This window comes from Spermophilus citellus (assembly GCF_964194105.1).
Source record: "Spermophilus citellus genome assembly, chromosome: 1".
NCBI lineage: Eukaryota > Metazoa > Chordata > Mammalia > Rodentia > Sciuridae > Spermophilus > Spermophilus citellus.
Window position 1 is genome coordinate 269,048,799 of NC_138182.1, and position 24,071 is coordinate 269,072,869.

Genomic DNA, 24,071 nt, shown 5'->3' on the forward strand with positions numbered 1-24,071 from the left:
ATTTTACATATTTAAAATAGCTAAGGAAATGAAAAGGTGAAAAATGAGAGGTAGCGAAATTCTATTAGTGCTATATTGAATTCTGTACATATTAATATATTAGGAGACTGGAGGAGAAAGGGGAACTAAATTCTACGAGAAAAAATGTGGAGAAGGGATCCCTATGATCTTAGGAAAAGATAAAAGTGGAAGTAAAATTATATTCAAAATGTACCTAAAAATTGTTAGACATGCATTAGTGACAGGAAACTAAATATAATTATTCTTAGTGGTATAAAAGGAGAATGAAAAAAGGACAGTATTTTTGCTTTTTTATTAGCTCTAGTTATTCTTACTCTTTTTTCTTATTGCCATGACTTTGGAAGACTTGATTTAGTTATTGCAATTTGCTAAAGACAACATTGCTAACAATTTTGCCTTTACACATTGTGTGTCTTGGATAAAACTCATGAGTTATGGTTACTAATAAGGAAAGGAGGTGAAGGAATTAGGTGACCTAATCCATAAACTACAGAAAGCAGTAGTATTTGCTGATGGAGTTGCTTGAAACTTGACATGCACTTGAATCCCTAGGAGAGATTGTTAAAACAGAAAGCTGGGCCTCACCCACAAAGGTTTTGATTCAGTAGGTCTGAGAGGGACTCAGGAATCTGAATTTCTAACAAATTCCCAAGTGATGTTGCTGCTGCTGGTTTGAAACACACACTTTGAGAACCATGGCTTTAATGGAAACAGTAATTACAAAACCAAAGAAGAGCCAGGTGGACACTTAAAGGAAATGGTATCTCCCTATGTAGGTTTACCTCTAAACCACAGAACATTAGTTGCAAGTATTCACCTGCTCAAGTAACTAAGTTTACATTTCAAACCCCAAGGGATATAACTGATAAAATTAGTAGTTACAGAAACTTCTTTACAAAGATGATATTTAAAAATAAAACAGTCATTTGCCTATTTAAGAACTATTGTTTGAAATTTTGGTACTGATATTCTACTTAAAAAGTAATAATATAAATTTAAAATTTCTGCCTAGAGTAAAATTCAAAACAAGAATTAAAAAAAAATCCTTGTGTTAAATATAAACATAACCTAATTTATTATTTCCTAAACCAATTATCATTATTATTGTTATTTTTGGTGTAGGGGATTGAACTCGGGGCAACACAGAAAACCCTCATCACTGAATTACAACCCCAGCCCATACCAATTATTTATTTAGTTAGTTCCAAACCCACTATTAAAAAACAAAATATAGTCATATAAAAGAATTCTTTTGGCAAATGTGCTATATTTGTAAGTATTAGCCACTTATTAAAAACACATTTCTATTAAAATTGCATCTAAATTCTTAGAATACTTGATATCTGGACCCAGCTAAGCTTTTATTTTACAGATCAAAATGCATGGACAAAAATACATTACAATTATCAATGAAGTCTTTCTAATTTTGCTTGAAGGGATTTAAAATTCCCAGTGATGGTTTGGACTGCTACTGAAGAGCTCATAGACTGGAGCTCAACCAGATAACCACAAACAGCATCCAGGCAGAGATTTGTAAATCTTCTCCTGTAAAGGAAATGATACCGGATCAATTACCTATACATTTAGAAACATTACCTTTTATAGGGTTTCTTCTCTCCAATTCTGCTAATCTTACTTTTAGTCTCACAGAAAAGCAATGACTACATTAATGGCAAATACTTGAAAACTGAGAAGGACACTTTGGGGGAGGCCAATTACCAAATAACCACAATTTTCCATTTGAAGAATATTATAATGAGGAGTCACGAAGGGATGATTCCTGTTAATATTATTTATATCGTTTTGGCTTTTTGTGTGTGTGTGTGGTGCTGGGGATTGAACCCAGGGCTTGTGCATGCAAGGCAAGCACTCTACCAACTGAGCTCCCCAGCTCCTCCTTTTGGCTTTATCAAAAGAATAATATTCCTGAAAATGGCCAACCATATCACAATGACATAACTGAAATATCTTAGTACTGGGTCATTAATTTAAAGCAGAAGATGTTTAGAAGTCATTCATAAAGGATACATGTTCACTTGTAGAATTGATTAAGGATTGTGTGGGCTGGGATTGTGACTCGTCGGTAGAGTGCTCGCCTAGCACGTGGGAGGCCCCAGGTTCGATCCTCAGCACCACATAAAAATAAATAAAATAAAGATATCGTGTCCAACTACAACTAAAAAATAAATATTAAAAATTAAAAAAAAAAAAAAGAATTGATTAGAATTGCGGCTAAAACACTAAAAAAAAATCCCACTTTTCATAAATGCTGATATCAAAAGTTACTGCTGATGTAAACAGGACATAATCTCTAATCCCCACATTTTCCCACATTCTCTCAAAATTTGTTACCCAGGTATTTATTAGAAGCATTTAAAATCTTTTTCTAGAATACAATATTTAATCATAGTTACCTCTCACAATTTGAAACTTGGTTAGGATTCTCAACATATTTTGCTAATAGCACATGGATACAATCCAAAAGGTGTAGTGGCTTCTTCATTCTGTTCCAGAATGGATCCTATAAAGAATATATGTATATATAGATTAAATGAGTTATAAGGCAAACTGTGTTTAATATTTTGAACTTAAAAACCATGCTGAAATATCTCTTAGGAGGATTTGATGTACTGATGTACTTTGAAGAACATGTAAATGTCCTGTTTAGGAATGTGATGTGAAAGAAAAGTCTATTTATGGGCTGTGATACGATTTTTACTTTGAACTTAAGCAGTCTTACTCTGGCATAATACAAAGACTACACTAGCAGTCACAGAATCTTAAATCTGGCTTCAACAGTTCCTAGTCATGTGACTTGAGCAGGTTAGTTAATTTCTCTGCTCTTGTCCTTTTGCAACAGATAACGAGGATACTACTATTTGCTCATTTCCATCATAGGTATATTATGAGGCTCAAATAAGAAAGATGTATAAGATGCCTTGCAAAGCACTGTGTGATGCTACTATAAAAACAAAAACAAAACAAAACATCTAGTTCAACAAGGTTTTATTTGGAATCTTTTAACTTAGTATAAAAATTACAAAATATATAGTCTGATAGGGTTCAGTATGGGTGAAAATAATTGTTAAGCACTGATACTTTTGATTAGGTTACACTGAACAAATATACTGTTATTTTGTTCTTTCAAAATAATTTGGCTGGGGATGTAGCTCAGTGATAGAGCACTTGCCTGGGATGTGCAAGGTGCCTGATTTGATCCCCAGTACCACCAAAAAAAAAGACAATTCTTAAATGTTTGGTACATACCCAGGTTTAGCCCATCCAACCAAGAGTAAAGTATATATAATTATGTTTATTAATATTAAAAATGTTAACATTTCATTTTAATCATGGTATCTAGCAAAGCATCTCTCAGCAGTTTTTAAAGTCTTAAGTATAATTTCTAATAGTCAATGAAGCAAATCCCTGCTGCAACTCTATTAGATTAAGTGATATCACAGTTAAAAATATGAAATCAAAATGTCCCACTCTGTATCTAGAAAAATTAGTTTAATTAATTAAATAATTTATCTTAATATTTTTCCTTACCCTTGATTTGAATAGTTGATCATAAACTTCTAATAGTCTAGGTAATGGTACTCCAATTTCATTCATGGTCTGTATTACAAAGCCTACATCCCAGTTCAAAGTACAAACTTGCTGCTCTAAGAACTGTACAATAAAATCTAGAGAAAGAAAAAGATTCGAAATTAGAATTTTTTAAAACTCTTGACATTAAAAGTTAAGTCTTACTCATAGCTGAGTAGTTTCTGGGGGATATCTTTTGAAAACCAATTAAAAATATGTAGGGTGCTGAGGGTATAGCTCAGTGGTAGAATGCATGCTTAGTATGTAGTATGTACAAGTCACTGGATTCTATACCACCACCCAAAACCTCCCAAAATAAACAAAAAAACACACACATTCTCTCTCTCTCTCTCTATATATATATATATACACACACACACACACATGTATATGTACATATATTTATTTATTCTAAACCCCCCTAACTTTGATAAACACACTCATGCACCAGAACAGGCAAATCTGGAGGCAAAAAAGTAGATTAGTGGTTCCCTAGGGCTGGAGGATGGGGAGGAATGGGTAATGACAACTAATAAGTACAGGGTTTCTTTTTTTTGTTCCTCAGTACTAGAGATTGAAATCAGGGGTGTTTTACCACTGAGCTACGTCAGTCCTTTTTGTTTTTTGATACAGGATCTTGCTAAGTTGCTGAGGCTGACATTGAGCTTGTGGTCTTCTTGCTTTAGATTCCTTAATTACTAGGATTACAAGAGTAGTAGGACAGAGTTTCTTTTGGGGATGATGCAAATGTCCTAAAACTAGACTATGATAATGGCTGCACAACTCTATAAATATGCTAAAACTATTAAATTGTACACTTTCAAGATACTAAGAAAAAACTATAACATCTTAAGGAACTCAGAAAAATATGAAAAGGTACAAGAAGAACAGAGACTATTCATAATTCTACTAGAGGATCTGATAGTTTTTGAAAAACATATTTTTAAAAACTGTATCTTTAATAACTTTTCAGAAACGGCTACTGCATCCTGATTTTAAAATGTTAAAAAATTTTAATGCCTCACACTCTGGACAAGTTGGGATTACACGCATTCATCACTTCACCTAGCTTATGTTTGCTTATTTATTTATTTTTTAAGGTGCTGGAGATTGAACCCAGGGCCTTATACATGCTAGGCAAATGCTTTACCACTAAGCTATACCCTTAGCCCCTGTTCTTTTATATACTTTATTTCTCTATCTGTGAAATGGCACAGTACTCTTAATACTATGCCTATAAGAAATAGGGGTATGATTATAATGGTTGCATTTCTGACCATGTTCAAGGAGTGGATGCTAACCATCTGAGGTGGCCTATAAACAACTTTGAATGCTCATGAAAAAAAAAATAATTTAAAGAGGGATGGGAAAAGAAAAGACTAGAATAAATCTGACATAACTTTCCTATGTACCTATATAAATACACCACAGGGAATCTCACCATTGTGTACATCCACAAGAAATTAATTAAAAAAAAAAATAAAATAAAACAGGGGCTGGGGTTGTGGCTCAGCGGTAGAGCGCTCGCCTAGCATGTGCGAGGCCCTAGGTTCAATCCTTAGCACCACATAAAAGTAAATAAATAAAATAAAGGTATTGTGTCCAACTACAACTAAAAAATAGATAACAAACAAAACAAAAACAATGAGAGTGTTAAAAAATACACTACGGGTAAATGACAGAAAGATCAATTGAGGGAAAAGAGCATGGGGTAGGGAGAGGGAAGGGGAAGAGGAGGTACTGAATTAGAATATATTCCATGCTTTTATAATTATGTCAAAATGGTTTCTACCGTCATGTACAACTAAAAAGAACCAATTGTTAAAAAAAATTGAGAGCTGGGGGTATAGCTCAGTGGTACAGCACTTGCCTAGTATTACACGCTAGCACTGTAATATATGTAAGTAAATGAATGAGTAAAAGTAAAAGAAATAATGCTATATTACGAGCACATTCATTCATGTTTTTCAATATTTTTCAATAACACAAAAGTGCTTAGTATTCCACTTCATGGATGTATTTTTGGTGCTTCTATTGTTTTAAAACAGAAAAAACTACAGATTGGCAAGTAACTCAATAGTTGCCTATAAAACAATTATAGTCTGCATAGGAAAGGAGTTCAAATAATTAAGATTGTAACCTAACCATTTAAAGAAAAATATAATCTGTGTAACAGAGCAGTTAAATCAAGCATAAAACATCAGAAACTTTCCTCTTCACAACCTTGCACTGAGTTACCAACAATATAATCACTTATAATTTGCAATATGCACAATCTGAAAATGGATATTTAAACTTGGAAAGTTGGTAAAAGTGTTTATATTCAACTATTAATGAACAAGTTATGCTATTTTCTGAGGTCCTTTTTTTTGGAGGTATAATTAAACTGCTGAGCTCGATAGCAACAAAGATACTCTATTTTTCACTCTAAGGATCATTACTTCTCAATAAAAAAAAAGTCATCAGGCTGGGGATGTGGCTCAAGTGGTAGCGCGCTCCCCTGACATGCGTGCAGCCCGGGTTCCATCCTCAGCACCACATACAAACAAAGATGTTGTGTTCGCCGAAAACTAAAAAATAAATTTTAAAATTCTCTCTCTCTCCCTCTGTCTTTAAAAAAAAAAGAAAAAAGTCATCAAATGAAGAAAATCATCAGAAAATGGAACATGACAGCACCTAAGGTTACTGCTTACCTAAAGGGAAGAAGCGAGGTGTACCAGCATAAATTTTGCCAAGGAGGACGATCTTCAGACTGAGAGCATGCATTCTATCTGTGGAGCTCAATGTTACACTATCATTCAACTCTGTAAGAAAGAGATATGTCAGTAGAAACCCAAATTATTTTTAGTGTAAAATGTTTATATTGGCTGGCTATTTAATTGTTTCAAGGTTCGAAATATTATAGAATTGAGATTCACATTCATATAATTAGCAGATTCTGTGTTCCTGTTACTGTCTGATAAATGCTCTCATTTTACCAGATTATAAGATTTGAGGGAAGTGTCACAATATCCCTTATTATGTACCATAAATCCTAGAAATGACACATTCTTTCTACTGAAGGTGTTTCCAGATTTTTAGTGGGATTGCTGTCTATATGATCACCCTCCACTCTATGCAGATGCCCCAACTCTCTCTCTTCTTAGGTATACCTTTTTCCTTAGCCCTAGGAATATTATCTACTAGCAGTTTGCATGCCTCTACCATATCACTAAATAATGTATGTTAATTTACTATAATCCAACACTTACCTTTCTCTATGATATCTTGCCAAAGGGTCTGCACCAATATGGGGTCTGAATAACCAGCACAATGAATTATTCCAAGTTTACACTCTGCGAGTTTAAATGGGTCAGCAAATTCCCCATAAAGCTGTGGAAGAAAAATCCCACAATTAAACAACCAAGCAGAGATTAATATTGAAGTATTCCTTCAAAATTAAAAATAATCAAGATATCAAGATATCAAAGTATCTAAACCATGATACAGGGTAGATATTCATTATCCAAAATGCTTAGGAATAAATGTTTCAAATTTTGGAATATATAAATATACACAATGAGATATTTTAAGGATAGGAACTAAGTCTAAACATTTAATTCATTAATGTTTCTTACATGCTTTATACACACACACAGCCTGATCAAAGTCTTATATAATATTTTAAATAATTTTATGTTTTGACTATGACACATCACAAGGTCAGGCATGGAATTTTCTACTTGTGGTATCATGTTGGTGCTCAAAGCTTCAGATTTTGGAGCACTATGGATTAGGAATGCTCAACCTGTATAAAGATGGTTATAACTCCAGGGCTAGGGATATGGCTCAGTTGGTAGAGTGCTTCCCTCGCATGACAAGGCCCTGGATTCAATCCCCAGCACCACAAAAAAAAAAAAAAAAAAAGATGGCCATAATTCCAGATTAGTACTTATCTCCTTTTTTTTCTTGGCCAGGCAGAGGTACTGTAATGATACTTCTTTTAGAATTAGTGTTGTTTAAACCAGATGTTCATAATTAAGAGAATACTGACAAATCTTGGGAGTGTTTCAGGGTACTTGGAACCATGTCTAAGAATAACCGAAGAAGGAACTTTAAAGAAGGGTACAGAATGAGAGAGGCTTGGAGAATTAAGTAAACATAAGTTACTTTTCCCAAGGCAAGAAACAAGGCCATAAATTAGCTGATTTTAATATAGACCCCCAGGTGAGACTAATACGTTCTTCTCAGCTACAAGACTGGCAGGGGAAGCTCAACATTTTCTAGGAGTCAGATGCAACAGTTATCATCTACTCATCCAGTGACAAGCTACCAAGGATGGCTGTTCTTATTTTGTAGAGGTAGAATCATATTTCTCAGGAAACAAAAAGCAAAATATGAAACAAAGAATTTCTAAAAGTAAGGTGACCATTATAGGAATTTCACTCGCTTTTTTATTACCTTAGTTATGTCCATTAACTCAGAATCCAACTGAGAAATTGCATCCTGTACAGAAGAATGATGGGAATACTGTCTTTGTAGTGTTTCTTGAATTTGAAGTTGGATCCTAGCAACCTATTTTGGACAGAAAATAATGTTTTAATCTCTTTATTATAAGTTAACAAGTGCTTGAAGGAATAACTCCCAGTAAAGTTCGCTAAAATAAAAATAATATACAATTAAGATCTCTATTATAATAGAGTAACATCATTGTGAAGAGACTTCATTTCAACATAATAGACGTCACAGGGTATGTACTACAGCAGAAAGCCTTTGCTGCCCACTAGTACCTCCCATGAATGTAGCCAGACACATAACTAACTAGACCGGCCTTTCCAGTCACCTATGCAAAGTGGTATGGCCACATGAATAAGTTCTCTTCATAGAATGAAAGCAGAAGTAAAGGGCCATGGTTTTTCTGAGTGTAAAAGTGCTTCTTATACATTTTTTTCTTTCTCTTCCTGTCAGATAAAAGCCAAGGCCCTAGGGAATGGCAGTATTAGAAAACAGAACCTGGGTCCCTAAATCAAACATGTGGAAGAAAGTCACCTGCCAATCAGGAACATCCACTCAATTTCTGTGAATGAGAAATAAGCTGTTTGCACATAGACAACTAAATTTTTTGGTCTCTTAGTTAAGGCAATTTATCTTACTCCTTATGTTTATAGAATCAATGGTGAATATACCATAACAAACATCTTGTTCCAACAGTTGATTAAAAAGTACAGAAATATCACAGTTAAAATGTATAAATTAAGCTGGGCATGGCGGTGCAAGCCTGAAATCCCAGCAGCTTGTGAGGCTGAGGCAGGAGGATCATGAGTTAAAAGCCAGCCTCAGCAATGGTGAGGCGCTGAGCAACTCAGTGAGACCCTGTCTCTAAATACAAAATATACAAAATAGGGCTGGGGATGTGGCTCAGTGGTCAAGTGCCCTGAGTTCAATCCCCAGCACTGCTCCTCCCATGCCAAAATTTGTAAGTTAAATTGCAGCGATGTCTTTGTATTCCAAGTTCTGGTATACTTAAAATCTCTCTAAGATTTATACCTAAACAGAAAATAAATACATACAAGCAGAAGAGACTAGAATTAATAATAATCACCTCTATAAACCTACCATTTACCAGGGAAATAAGGAAAAGTGAAATAAATATGTGGCAACTACTCTATAAGGATATAGCTTAAGTGTACTTACTTCTTTTTTTTTCAGAGATACTTACTTCCATTTTTTCTTCTAATTCATGAAGGAATTCACCATCTGCAGCTATTGACGAAATGGCAGTGGAACTTTTGGCACTAAGAATGGCTCGGGCAATGTACTCTAACCGTTGCTGAAGTGAAATTTCTGTGCTAGGAGGGAAAACCCTTCATTTTTAGTTATACGATTTTGAAGAACGAAATATATAAACATGCCATGTAGGATGTACTATTTTAAACCAAATGAGCATAAAAGGCCATTTGAAATGTGAAAAATTATTTTTCTAATAAATCTATTTTAGATTTCTAATGAGAGATTCATGATTTTAGACAACAAATTCTACATCTAAAAAGTATCTTCCTATTTTAAAACGTCAGTTCAGTATATTAAATAGCTGGGTGTGGTGGCGTGAGCCTGTAGACTCAGCTACTTGGCAGGCTGAAGCAGAAGGATTGCTTGAGCCCAAAGAGTCTGTAAACAGCCTGGGCAACATAGTGAGACGTTGCCTCAAAAAAACTTAAACCAAAGAAAATGAAGATAACATAGATTCTTCTAAAATTAAGGAAAAACTTTTTTATTATTCCTCATATTTCTACCTTAAAAAGTCTATATTACATTTAATTTTCCACACGGCACCCAGGACGACCACTTAAAACTCATGGACTACAACGATATGTATTCTCTAAAGACCCTTTAATCACCTTTTCCTAACTTCTCCCAACTTCATCTCCTTCTACTCATTCCTATGTTCACTATCTCCAACACCAGCTTTCTTTCTTGTGCCCCAAACACAACAAACCTGTATTCCGCAGCACTTCTGTACAGATTCATTACTTTGCTTTGACCACTTTTCCTCCATTTCTATACAGTTGCCTACTTCTTGCCCTTGTAGTCTCAAATTGAATGACACTTTCTCTGAGGACTTTTTTTTTTTTTAGTTGTAGATGGACATAATATCTTTATTTAATTAATTAACTTATGTGATGCTGAGGATGGAATCCAGTGCCTCACACATGCTAGGCAAGTGCTCTACCACTGAGCCACAGCCCCAGCTCCTCTCTTGAGGCCTTTTTCAACGACTCCTAACTACAACAGCTCCCCACCCCTGCCAGGCACTTGCTATTATATTATACATTTTTATTGTATTTATAGAACCTGAATTTATTTATCTCTGGTCTTTGTCTACTAGAAGGTCAGAAGAGGATAGTGCCTGTCTTGTTCACTACTGCTTCCTGTATGCCTTGAACACTGGCACTCAAAACACATTTGCTTGCTGACCTATTGATAGGTATTAGAAAGTCCCAAGCATGGATCTCATGGCTGCCAGCTTCAGTCCTTTATATTCCACAAACTTGACATCATAAATTAGCTTGTCATTAAAAGCAAACCAATTCATTTACTTGTAGGGAACCTCTCATCAATCTGCATTAAATTTATCTTTTGCAACCAATTCATTCCAATTGGCATCAGGAAAAAATTGACTTTCTCTACTCTCAAAGAAGGCTTTATTTAAACTGTCCTTCTCTATAATTATGGTTCCTCTTTTTCTTCAAACAAAAGAAACCAAATTTAAAAAGAACTCTCTCTCTTTCTCTTCTGTTTTTCAAAGCAGAACTGTGTATGGCAATTAACTAGCATTACCCTTAAGGCTAAATATTAAGTACTCTGTACATTTAGGGGCCCTGTTACTAAAAGAGCTTTACTCCCGGTTCCAACTCCAACTCCCTCTCAACTGAATATTTAAAAAGCAAATAATATTTCCAAGTTATTTAAAATATAACATTCTATCGCTGCCAATTAATTTGGTGCAGCCCATATATACAAGAAGATTGCAGTGAGCAAAAGAGCAAAAAGTAATGCAATAGTTGGAAAAATTTATTATGGAAAAAGACTAAGTGAGAACTAAAGGGTGAATGGATAGGGAATCTCACATAGGAGGAAATTAGGTTATGTGTGTGAATAATGAATGTTCTTAAAAGGGAGTTTCTAAATCCAGCAATATAATGATTTTTGCAACAAGATAAAAGGTAAAGTACTATTAAAGATGGGCAATTAAGAGACTCTAATTTTCCATTTTGTTTTGTTTCTGTGGTACTGAGGATGGAACCTCAGTTCATACATGCTAGGCAAGCATCCTTCTAATGAGCAACATCCCTTCATTAAAATTTTATTTTGAGAAAAAGTCTCAAGTTGTCTAGGCTGGTCTTAAATTTGCAATCCTGCTTCAGCTGTCCAAGTAGCTAGGATTATGGTGTGTGCCAAAGTACCTGGCTAGAGTTGATAAAGTTTTAAGGCAATATGGCACAATAAAAATGGCATAAAGAGATCTATATGGTAATGGTATTTAGGACTACATAAGAATAATAAGAGTAATCTTGAAATGAAATACTAAAAGTCTGGATTAGGGCACAGGCCATATGTAACTCTAGAGTACAGCATGTAACATGTTCTCAAACATTGGATTACATAACTTTAATTCATGTAGCTACAGTGAATTTAAGGTTTAATAATGTTAATCCTTAATTATAAAAGTTATAAATTAATCCAGGCTTTTACTGGCAACTGTCTTTTAGAACTTTAAAGTCATTTCATCTTTTGCATGAAGGGGAACTTAAAAAAAATCAAGTAACTATTATGACTAAGGAAGGAGAGAAAACTAAGAAACATGTGCAATATAATATATATCTGCACATTAATGCGCATAATCACACTTGCTATAACTGAATTTTTTTCTTTTGGTGCTGGAGATGGACACAGGTCTTGGTACATACTAAATTTGTGTTCTACCAGTAAGCTACACCCTTGGGTTACCACTACCCCCTGATTTTTACAAGATCTCACTATAATACTCAGGATGGCCTTGAACTCCTGGGCTCAAGTGATCCTCCTGCCTCCTCTTCCTGAGTTGCTGGGATTATAGATGTGTGCCAAAGCACCCAGATCCATATGAACTCTTTAAGCAATAATTCTCATTAATGTGATTTGATATCAGCTCTGTCTCCATACCTTTCCTTGCTAAATCAACCAATCCCCAGTTTTTGAAATAGTTACACATGAAAATAGAAGGTTAAAAGAATGATCTTTCCAATATTATATCAAATGATCATTTGATAATAATAATATAATTTAAATCTCCATGATTGTCTTAATGAAATTCTTAATCCTTAATATGTAAGCTGTGAGACATTTTTAGTAATTTAACACAACATAAGAAGGGCTGGGGATACATCTCAGTCTGTAGAGTGAGAAATAGTTTTTGATCTTTTACTTAATAATAATTAACTACTGTTACTCGGGAAAGACTATAAAGACATACTTTAAGGAAAAAAATTATAAGGCAGTTTGAATAAAGAGGGTCTAATGAGGATTCTTTTATTACCTACCTACTATACATTATTATTATTATTATTTTTTAATGCCTTTATTTCACTTATTTATTCTTATGTGGTGCTGAGGATCAAACCCAGGGTCTCGCATGTGCGAGGTGAGCGCTCTACCACTGATCCACAACCCCAGCCCATACAATATTTTTTTTAAAAAAGGAAGCTGGGTATGGTGGCACACATCTGTAATCCTAGGAGTTCAATTCCCAGTACCCCACACCCCACAACAGAGAATTATGATCTATAGGTAAATTCAAGTAAAAGCATAAAAAATTCTACTTAAATTGAATTAAAATTCTACTTAACTTGAATAGATTTCACTTCATTTTTGAAATCTGTATATAACTACATATAACTAGGTCTTTAATAATTCTTCACAATGAGAATATTATGCCATACCTATGCATGTCAGCCAATTTGGATAGGACACGAGCAGCATTACTAAAACTTCTGTTCTTCTCATAATACCTCCAGAGTAAATCCATATAACGAACTTTGTTTTGATCCACTTTGGCCATTCGGACTAGATGTGGCTCCAGAAATGGAGAAGCAATCTAGAAATTATATGGTTACTCAGAAAAATGTTCTGAACACCAGTCTTAAGTCAAAAACACAATATTTCTAAAGCAACTATAATTTTGCTTTGTTGCATGAAATAAGCAAAATTAGAATCCAATAAAATAAGATAAAAGAATAGGCAATTTTTCTCATTACAAATGATTCTTGTTTTACTAGTTAACAAGTTTCTATAACAATTCAATTAGGTTAATAAAAATAAAATTACAAATCTTTAAATAAGCTTTGAGAACATAGATATTGACTAGGTTCTGAGTTCAAAGGTGACCTTAAAATTAATGAATTTCAGATAGTCATTTTATAGAAAAAGGAATATTGAGAGAGTAGTAAAAGAACATGTCCATAGTCACATAGTGATTTAAAAGCAGAGATAAGATGAAGTTCATAATTCATAACCCAGTCATTTCTACTCCACAATGTACATTATCCTAAATAACTTCTAAGCAAGAAAGTTAAAGCAACAGTCTACTTGGCTTCTTAGGAAAAGAAATTATATTACATACTTAGGTTTATAACAACTGATGGTAGGTACAGGACGAGAAAAGAATTTCCTACAACTATATATTTGCTTAAATTACTAAGTTATACTAGTTAAAAATATAAATTAATATTAACAACATTGCAATAAAAAAACATTTTTTACCTGTAGTAGCTTATCGGCAAGGTCAGCTTGTATTAACCAATTATAAAGAGCAATACTAAAGAGCTCATCCTTGGATCGCTGAGCCAATTTGAGCATTTGTTCAAACTAAAATAAATAAAACAGCAAAATTAGCATAGTTAAAGGTTTTGTTGTTGGGCATCACAACACTTTAACTCTAAACCCCTAATAAGAAATCAAGAATCATTGAACAGAAACTTCTAAGAGCTACTACCTTTCCTCAAGTGATTATGCCACCCCTACCTTACAGAATTTCTAAAACACGGTGTACTTTCACAAGAAAATATGCTATGCCCCTTACATGGTGTCCTGCTTCTTCATTGCTCAGCATATTGGGATCAGATGATAGCACTGGAGGACCAGGTTTTTTGGGTACACTAGGAGACTGAGGAGCAGCCTTACTTTGATTTACAAGTTCTTGAAGGGTGTCTGTAATGCACTTGTAGCTGTTTAATCTGAAATAGAACACAAAAGGAAGTATGTTATTTAACTAAAAGCATTTGATTTACTTTATAAAATGTAAATATATACAAGAAAATAGTATATACACAAGAAGTATACTTGGGTAATACAAATACATATTTAGTATTAAAAATAATAAGCCCGGAGTGGTGGCACATGCCTATAATCCCAGCACTTGGGAGGCTGCAGCAGGAGGATCACTTAAACCCATGAATTTGAGATCAGTGTGGGCAACATAGCAGACCCTATCTCAAAAATAGATTAAAAAAATATACTTTCTCTGGGCTGGGGTTGTGGCTCAAGGGTAGAGCACTCACCTAACGTGTGTGAGGCACTGGGTTTGATCCTCAGCACCACATAAAGTAAAATAAAGACATTGTGTCCACTTCTAACTAAAGAAATTAAAAAAAAAAATTAAAAATAAATAAATAAAATAAAATACTTACCATTATCCTGAATGAAAACCCCATTTTTGTTTTCAAATGTTTTCCCCTTTAAAAAAATCAATAAAGTCTCAAAAAACCCAAACAACTCCTTCCACAACACCAAAACAAAAAGAAAAACCACAGATGTAGGTCCAAAAACATTTATAATCTCTTAAGAATTTTCTTCAGATAAAAACTTTATTTCTGGGCTAAAAATTTTAATACTGATACAAGTCTTTATAAAACAATTAAGGCAGAATTAAATTTTATAAAGGTTATACTTGGAATATTATTTCCCTAATACTATCAATCAAAACTTGACACAAAAGTCTATCTGAGGGGCTGGGGTTATGGCTCAGTGGTAGAGCGCTCACCTGGCATGTGTGAGGCTCTGGGTTCGATCTTCAGCACCACATAAAAACAAATAAAATAAAAATGTTGTGTTCATCCACAATTAAAAAAAAAAAAAAGTCTATCTGAAAGCTGATAATTGGCTAAGGTAATAGCAGTCACCTTTCTTGGAAAGCTTGAAGTCCAACCATGTCTTCTTCTGGCTCTCCATGTTTATAGAAATGAAGTCCAAGACCCTGAGGATCTTTCTTCTCTGCAGCAGTAAGAGAAAGTTCCACCACACCCTCATAAAAACGCACTAATGGGAAAGAAAAGGACAGCATATTTATCCTATAATTAAGTTGAATATAATTTTCCTTAGCTGGCATATAAAACTAATCATTAAGGTCTATGATATATTAGTCTCCCTAGTGGCAACATCACAGAATGTTTCTGGTGAGACTATTAAAGAAAAAGGTCTTAATATGCTTTTCAGGCAGATAGTATTAAAAAAAAATCATACTTAAAATAACAGAAAGTAGGATTTCAGTTCTTTGTTAGGGGAAAAAAAATCTTCAGGTACCAAATAATAACTGCACTAAGGGCAATAGCTTTTATATTAGGTTGGATCTGATTTAAAGTAATTTCAAATAAAGGAGGCATACTTTATTTTGAAAATCAGTAAAGAAATTTTAAGTATTTTAAAAATAAATATTACTAATAGTTAACTGGACAAGAACTAAAACTCCAACGTTAAAAAGTTACAAATTTCAGGCTGAGGGTATACCTCAGTGGTAGAGCCCTGGCCTAGCAAATGAAAGGTCCTGAGAAAGCCCTAGAAAAGAAAAGTTACATTTTTCATGTTATCACTTAGGCCACTGATAATGAAGAAAGATTTGCCTCTGGGAAGAGGCATTTCATCATCATCTTACTTTATTCACATACTGTCATATATCCTCTGAGATGAGTAAAAGGTAAGATGAACATTTTATTTCTTACCTTGTCTATACTGAGTGCAAACGTTGGAAAGATCCACTTGATTGCTGATTTTTTGATATTCCTTTAATGATTCCCTTAACATTCTTTCCTTTTCAGACTTACTTTGAACTTGTCGGGAACGCTGGAGAAGCTCATTTGCCTAGAAGAGATGATAAAAACTTTAAAATAATATAAAATCAGGGGGATGATGCTGTCAACATAAATTTAAGTCTATGTCTAAATTTATATGTGGTTCACCACCATTAAAAATAAAAACAACTCTACAAACTTACTTCTTCTTAATTTTAGGCAGAAAAGTTTTTGGTCAAAATTATCCTAGCTATTCTTAATTCCTCTCACAAATATGTTAATCAAGACAGTTTTGTCAGGTAATTCTCTTGCCTAGTCAATACATTATTGGTCAGCAGGCAGTCCATGTGACACTGATTTATTTATTTTTTTCAACCTGTAGGAAAGGATCAATAAAAATTGTTCCATTAACTCTAATTCATAATAGATTTACTTAAAGTTTTAGTGACTTTCCTTAATTTCTAAGGAGAGACACAAATTCCCTAATTTCTAAATTCAGTGTTTTTCCTTAATTTCTAAGTTTTTTCTTTAAAAAAAAAAAAAATGTGGTGCTGAGGATCAAACCCAGTGCCTCATGCATGCTAGGTGAGCGCTGTACCACTGTGCCACAACCCCAGCCCAAGCCTTTTCTTTTTTAACAAGACCTAAAAATAATATCAAATATTCTTCTATGACAAACTTAAAGGAGCATATACAATTAAAGAAAGCATGAAATCCAACCCCTTTCTTAGATAGCTGAGGATTCTGAGGCCAAAACAACTAAGAGATCTCTTGGAGATCACATTAAGTAAAACAAAACAGTTCCTGACTCTCAATTTGGTGTGCTTTTCATTGTACCATGAAACTTCCTGTAAAAAACTGAAATATATAACAAAGCATCATACCTTAGAACAAACTGCATCATCAGTGCTATACAGAAGTGGGCAGATGTCCTGTAAATGTAAACTAATTCCATCAACAGCAGCATTATCTCTGATGTAGCAGTTGATAAGAGAAGAAATTAATGCCCCTGTGAGTTCTTTGTCCCTGATTACCAGATCTTTAAAAGTGGTGATCTTCAGCTGCTCTTGAAATTCCTAGGAGGATAAGAGAAGAATCCTTTCTATCAAATTATAGAAATATTATATTTCCACACAGTGAAATGTTTTCAATAACTTAAACACTAGCAGACTCTAATTCAAAAGAGAAAACAGGGTTGCAGGTATAGTTCAGTGGTAGAGCTATTTCCTAGGACATGTAAGGACCTGGATTTTATTCCCAAACTAGGAAGAATTAAAAAAAAAAAAAAAAGAAAAATATGCTACAGCAACAAATTATTGTAAACATGCATAAAATCATGTAGAGTTGGAAAAGAACCCATAGTGGGTGTAGTTTCAAACCTTTTACTTACAAACGGGGAAAGAAAAGTCCAGGTAGAGCTAAAATTATGGCCAGGTCAACTGACTTCAGTTATAACAGTAAAGAACATTTAAAACAATCTCAATTTACACCTTATTTTTCCTAAATAATGTTAAAAAAATTTTGTTATTTGAGGCCTTTTAACATTAAAATTTGTTCTATATTTTGAATAGCTTTGCTTGTTAAAATAGAATTCAAAAGCATGAAGGTGATTTATATTATAGTAAAATACCGTTTTGTGATTTGATTATTTCCTTTTTCTAAGCACCAATATCAACAAAATATCCAAACTGCACTCATATTTTTGCACAAATATTTAATCTGCTTTCCTTGAGCACATAGTTGGTGATGCAAGAAAGCAAGCTTTGAAGATGATGGCACATAATAAGCCAAAAAACTTGGGCTGGGGTTGTGGCATAGTGGTAGAGTGTTCTCCTAGCATGCATGAGCCACTGGGTTTGATCCTTGGCACCGTATAAAAATAAAATAAAGTTACTGTGTCTACATACAACTAAAAATTAAATGTTTAAAAAAAAAAAAACTACCTACATTATGTTTATCACCTAACAAAACTTAAAAATATTATTCTACCTGGCATAAAAAAGAAAGTAGTTTTCATAAACATTATAGATTGAATTTTTAATAAGGAAAAAATTAGATTTACAAGAAACAATAAAATTCAAATGTATGTGCTTATAAGAAAACTAAAACCAAACACCAAAAACTATTCACTGGACACTAGTAAAAGGAACTGGGGTCTTCTTCTAGCTTTCTTAAAAAAAAAAAAAAAAAAAAAATTAATTAATTTTAATTAGGTATATATGACAGCAGAATGCATTTTGATTCACTGTACAAAACTGCAGCACAACTTCTCATTTCTCTGGTTGTACATGATGTAGTGTTGCACTATATGTGCAGTCATATATGTAAAATTATGGGTCACCATCTAAATTTGAAAAATTGTAATTAAAAGTCAAGAATTAGGCATTCAGGGTAACAAAACAGTCCTAAAGAACAAGTTTTTTTTTTTTAAATAGAATTTTAGTTAATAACTGTGGAAGGAATCAGTTTAGAAAATTATGATTTTGTAATCACAGATGAAATAACCTAATCAGGCAATAAGTATCAATGGATGACAAAAGCCTGATTAAAATCTCATGGAAAATTTTACAATGGTAGAACTTAACCACTTGAATTCAGCAATCAATCTTAGTTGCACTAAAAAGTAGGACAATCAAAATTTTGGGGTCTTGTTAGTCTGATGAACAAATCACCACTTATGAAAAATTCTGTTCTTCATCAAATAAATGAACCTGAACCTAATCAAGCCTAAATATACTTTTCTTTAAACATTTTTTAGCTGTAGATGGACACAATACCTTTATTTATTCATCTTTATGTGGTGCTGAGGATCAAACCCAGGGCCTCACACATGCTAGGTGAGCACTATACCACTGAGCCAAAACCCCAGCCCTAACTAACTTTCATTTTACAGAAAATGTAGGGGATACAACAAGTTCACTCTAAGGAAAGTTAAAAAAAAAAAAAAAAAAAAAAAAAACAAAAAACCAGAATGCTGGACATTCTATAGGACTGATGATCTGATTTCCATGTTACAATAGCAAATAAAAAAAATCTCTCCCCACTAAAATGAAGCTAAGACTTACTCTAGATTGAAAGAGATTTACAAGAAACAACAATAAAATTCAATGAGTAAACCAACTGGATTTCTTTGAAGGTGGGGAGAGGGATATGTAGCCCAAATAAAGATTAAAACTTATTGTCATAAAAAATATGTTTTTGGTAAACTAAGTCTTCATTTGTATCCCAGATAGAAAATTCTCATATACTGAAAAACTTGTAGCTTGACAAAATGGTTCACTCAAGTTATTACATTGGCCTGCAATCATTCTAACTTTATAATAACATTCTAGCTTTATAATAACCTAATGCTTCCCAAACCCAAGTGTAAGATTAAAACTTATGCAAAAGAAACAAACTTGGTATTAATACTATGATTTTTAAACAAAAATCCCACAAACTTTACCTTCTGAAGTTCTCCTACAATGACATTAAACTGATGTTCACAAAGAAGTTTCCATAAAGCCAGGGCCTGGTATGATTTTCGAACCAACTGCTGAATTGCCTGAAGTGAAACCTTTTCACTCAGCTGAGCCTCTAATGAGAAAATACAACTATTGGAGTTTTATAAAATGACAAAGATTAAGCTGTTTATTTTAAGTAAAACTATAGATAATGTTGAATTTCTCAAATTCCTATTATCCTCTCTGTCCCCATCAAAGGCAACTGAACATCAGTTGCTGTATTTAGGGTTTTTTTTTGGTACAGTGATTGTACCCAGGGGTGCCTAACCATTGAGCCACATCCCCATCCCTTTTGATTTTTCATTTTGAGACTGATCTTGCTAAGTTGCTTAGAACCTCACTAAATTGCAGAGGCTGGCTTCAAACTTGCAAGCAATCCTCCTGTTTTTAACAATCAGACCAATACTTTCTCAACACAGTTATATGTTCACAGGTGACAAATCCAACTATATTTATTTTATCACTGAGTGTTTCAGTTACCCCAATTTGGCCCATTTTTGCACCTGAAGGACATTTAGATTGCCTCCAATGTTTTGCTATTAAACGAATATGATAAAAATTCTTAATGAAGGTTTCCTGGAAAGCACAATCATATTTCTCTAGGACCAAGTTTCTCAACCCGGGATATACATGTTGGTGAATCATGAAAACAGTTCAGTCCATCATAATACCCCCTCATCCCTTAATAGGAAATAGAATATAGAATAAAATGAAAAAGGAAAAAATATTAGAGTATGAAACAGGTAGAGTTGTTTTAGGAAATTTTGTTTCAGTTTTATATGTGTGTATGATTTTAAATATCTGCATTGGGCTAAGGTTGTAGCTCATTGGTAGAGTCTTTGCTTAGTATGTGATGTCCTGGGTTTGATCCTCAGTACTGGGAGAGGAACAAATCATAAACATCACACTTATAATCCCAGTAGCTAGGTAGGGCGAGGCAGGAAGATCCTAAGTTCAAAGGCGATATGGTGGCTCAGTGGTTAAGCACCCTAGATTCAACTCCTGGTACAAACAAAACAAAACAAAACAAAAAACACTGAGTCAATATAAAATGTATATCTTACTGTGGGGGAAGAATGTTTGATCAAATCTAGTCTAGGATGTATACCTAGAAGTAAGACTGTGGGCTCTAAGAGTGTGAATTTTCAGCTTTCACTAGATCTGACCAAATTGCTTTTCAGTGTGGTTCAAAGTATAAACTACCAGCAATTCAAATGCTCTATTTGTACAAATCCTCATCAATGCTTGATAATAAGCTTAACATCCTAATGAAGAATCATGAGCAGTTCCGAAAAAGTTTACAAAATAGTGGATAGAAATCTAGGTCCAGAAGGAAGGGAAGAAAATAAGCTGGGACCAAAATAAATGGCTGGGTCTTAATTATGAAAGTTCTATCAGCCAGAAACAATAGAAGGCAATAACAATACCAATAGAAGGCAAAGGAACTGAAAAAAAAATTGAGGGCAGGGAAAATTTCTGGAAACATTTATTATTCCAACTCATACCTGAAATAATTAAAAATTATAAGAACTTCACAAAAAGCATAATCAAATACTTCATTCACGTTTTTAGTTCTATGAAAAGATATATTACTAGTTGGGTGTGGTGGTAATCCCAGCTACTTGGGAGGATGAGGCAAAAGGATTACATGTACAAGGCTAGCCTCAGCAACATAGTGAGACCCCCATTTTAAAAAAAAAAGTATCATTAACTACAAAGGTATATCACTTCATATCCACTACAATGACATAATGGTGCATAACAGTAGTCCCAGCTACTTAAAAGGCTGAGGATGGAAGATTGCTGAAGCTCATAAGATAAAACCAACCTAGAATGAGGCCCTGTCTCTAAACAAACAAATAAACAAAAATTAAAAATATAATTATCATATGATCCAGCAATTCTACTTCTGGGTATATACAAAATAAACTAAAAAGGGAACTCAAATTTGTATTTGTATATTCATGTTCACAAAAGGTGGAAGCAACCCACTGCCCACTCCCAATGAATAAACAAAACAAAATGTGGAAATATAACAGAATATTATTCAGATTTAAAAAGAGAAAATTCTGACATATGCTACAACATGGATGAATCTTAAATACAGTATTCTAAGTGACAAAGCCAGTAATAACATAAAAATTACTATATTAATCTATGTATATAAGGTGCTTATGAGTAGTCAAATTCACAGAAATAAAAACTACAATGGAGGCTGCTGTTTTCTAGACATAGGAGAAAAATGGGAAATTATTGTTTCATAGGTAAAGGATTTCTAGAAAGATAAAAAAAAGTTCTAGAGATGGATGTTGGTGACTGCTGTACTACAATGTGAATATAGTGAATGCCACTTCAAAATAGTTAAAATGGGTCAGATGTGGAGGTGCATGCCCACAATCCCAGATATTCGAGAGGCTGAGGCAGGAAGATCTCAAGTTTCTTTTTTGTTGTTGTTGTTTTTTAAATATTTATTTATTTTTTTAGTTATCGGCAGACACAACATCTTTATTTGTATGTGGTGCTGAGGATCGAACCCAGGCCGCACGCATGCCAGGCGAGCGCGCTACTGCTTGAGCCACATCCCCAGCCCAAGATCTCAAGTTTCAAGACCAGCCTGGACAACTTAATGAGACTCTTGTCTCAAAATAAAAAAACGGGGTATAGTTCAGTGGTAGAACATTTGCCTAGTATGTGCAAAGCCCTGGGGTTCAATCTCTAATACTGTCAAAAAAACTTAAAATAGTAAATTTTGTTTTTTATATATATACACATATATATACACCAACGTTTATATACATACTATATATATATAATATATATGTTTACATACACATATACACATACACTTATACATCTGTGTGTGTATAAATATATAGTGATATATAAGACAATCACAAAATCATAAGAAAAAGTGTGTATCATGTTTACTACTGGAGGAAAGAACAAAAATTTGTGGGCTAGCTGGGAGCGATGGCACACACCTGTAATCCCAGCAACTTGAAAGGCTAAGGTGGGCAGATTGTGAGTTCAAAGCCAGCCTCAGCAAAAGTGAGGTGCTAGCAACTCAGTGAGATCTTATCTCTAAATAAAATACAAAATGGGGTTGGAGATGTGGCTCAGTGGTTGAGTAGCCCTGAGTTCAATCCTTAGTACCCACTCCTCCCAAAAATATTTATAGGCTAAAAGAGTTATGGAAACAAAGAATTTCCATATTCCGTTTTCCCAATCACACTGATTCTTGAATGAATAACATTGTGTTATCAGATAAACTAGATATTACTAAGAGAAGTTCACCATTTACTATTCAAGTAATAAAACCCTTTAGTGAGGTCATGTATATGTAATTGATCAGAAGAACAATTTACCATGAAACTTCCTCTGTAGCTCCTGTTGCATTTGCTGAGTATTTCCATTTTCAGGACGCATGAATCCCATCAGCCTCTGCTGCACTTTGGCAGTAGTACTGAAACAGAAATTACAGAATGTGTCTGTGTGTACATCGCAACTCTTTTCATATGTAACTTAGATACCATACAATCAACAATTTAAAATGTACCTATGGAATAGTGCAACCATCACAAGCACTGGTTTCCACAAAAATGGAAAAGTTCTCAAATGAGAAAGAGTTCATAGAATTAAAAATTGATGATCAGGAAGAAAATTTATCATAGACTGAACAGATGCTACTTAAAATGACTGAGGTTAAATCAATTAAATGATTGAAAAATATCAACTAGAAATTTTCCTAATCTCGAGGGGAAAAGATCAAAGAGAAAGATAAAGAAAGAGAGAAGAGAAAGGAAGGATATGATGTAAGAGAAAAAACTGAGGCTAGATCCAGGAAAGTCGATCTTATTCTCCAAAGAGAATAGAACAAAACATAGGACATGAGCCTCAAAAATATGTTAAGTGCTAGGTGAGATGGCACCTGCCTGCAGCAACTTGGGAGGCTGAGGCCAGCTTGGGCAACTCAGTAAGAACCTGTTTCAAAATAAGAAAGAACTGGGGATATATCTCAGTGGTAAAGCATCTTTGGGTGTAATCCCCAGTACCTACCAACCAACCAACTAATCAAGCAACAAAAAATCCCACAACTACAAAAAAAAAAATCCAAAGTTAAAGGAGCCAGTCTCCAAAACTGCACAGTGTATGATTTCATTCCTATGAATGTTGAGAATAAATAGATCCAAATAGATCCATATAGATGGAGTAGACTGGTAATTGGGGCTGGAGAGTGGAACATGGAATAACTGCAAACAAACAGAAGCTATCATCTCAGAGATGGAAATATTCTAAAACTGGCCAAATGTGGTGGTGAACACCTATACCTATAATCCCAGCAACTTGGGAGGGGGCAGCAAGAGGATCACATGTTCTA

General features: G+C 34.0%; 1 protein-coding gene across 2 annotated transcripts in view; it reads right to left on the minus strand.

The window, feature by feature from the left end:
- Positions 1-1,363: 1,363 nt before the first annotated feature.
- NUP155 (nucleoporin 155) overlaps positions 1,364-24,071 on the minus strand; it is a 58,902-nt gene continuing 36,194 nt past the window's right edge. The window contains exons 21-35 of one of the 2 annotated variants that reach the window (XM_081284581.1): positions 23,059-23,156; positions 19,636-19,766; positions 17,075-17,266; positions 16,122-16,260; positions 15,306-15,441; positions 14,207-14,360; positions 13,888-13,992; positions 13,068-13,222; positions 9,308-9,437; positions 8,050-8,163; positions 6,861-6,981; positions 6,303-6,413; positions 3,571-3,707; positions 2,436-2,542; positions 1,364-1,566 (exon numbers count right to left, since the gene is read on the minus strand). In XM_081284581.1, coding sequence (XP_081140707.1) covers positions 1,428-1,566; positions 2,436-2,542; positions 3,571-3,707; positions 6,303-6,413; positions 6,861-6,981; positions 8,050-8,163; positions 9,308-9,437; positions 13,068-13,222; positions 13,888-13,992; positions 14,207-14,360; positions 15,306-15,441; positions 16,122-16,260; positions 17,075-17,266; positions 19,636-19,766; positions 23,059-23,156 — 1,969 coding nt within the window. In that variant the 3' untranslated portion in view covers positions 1,364-1,427. Of the gene's footprint in view, positions 1,567-2,435; positions 2,543-3,570; positions 3,708-6,302; positions 6,414-6,860; positions 6,982-8,049; positions 8,164-9,307; positions 9,438-13,067; positions 13,223-13,887; positions 13,993-14,206; positions 14,361-15,305; positions 15,442-16,121; positions 16,261-17,074; positions 17,267-19,635; positions 19,767-23,058; positions 23,157-24,071 lie in introns of those variants that run through there. The other variant, XR_014020879.1, reaches the window with a different exon arrangement.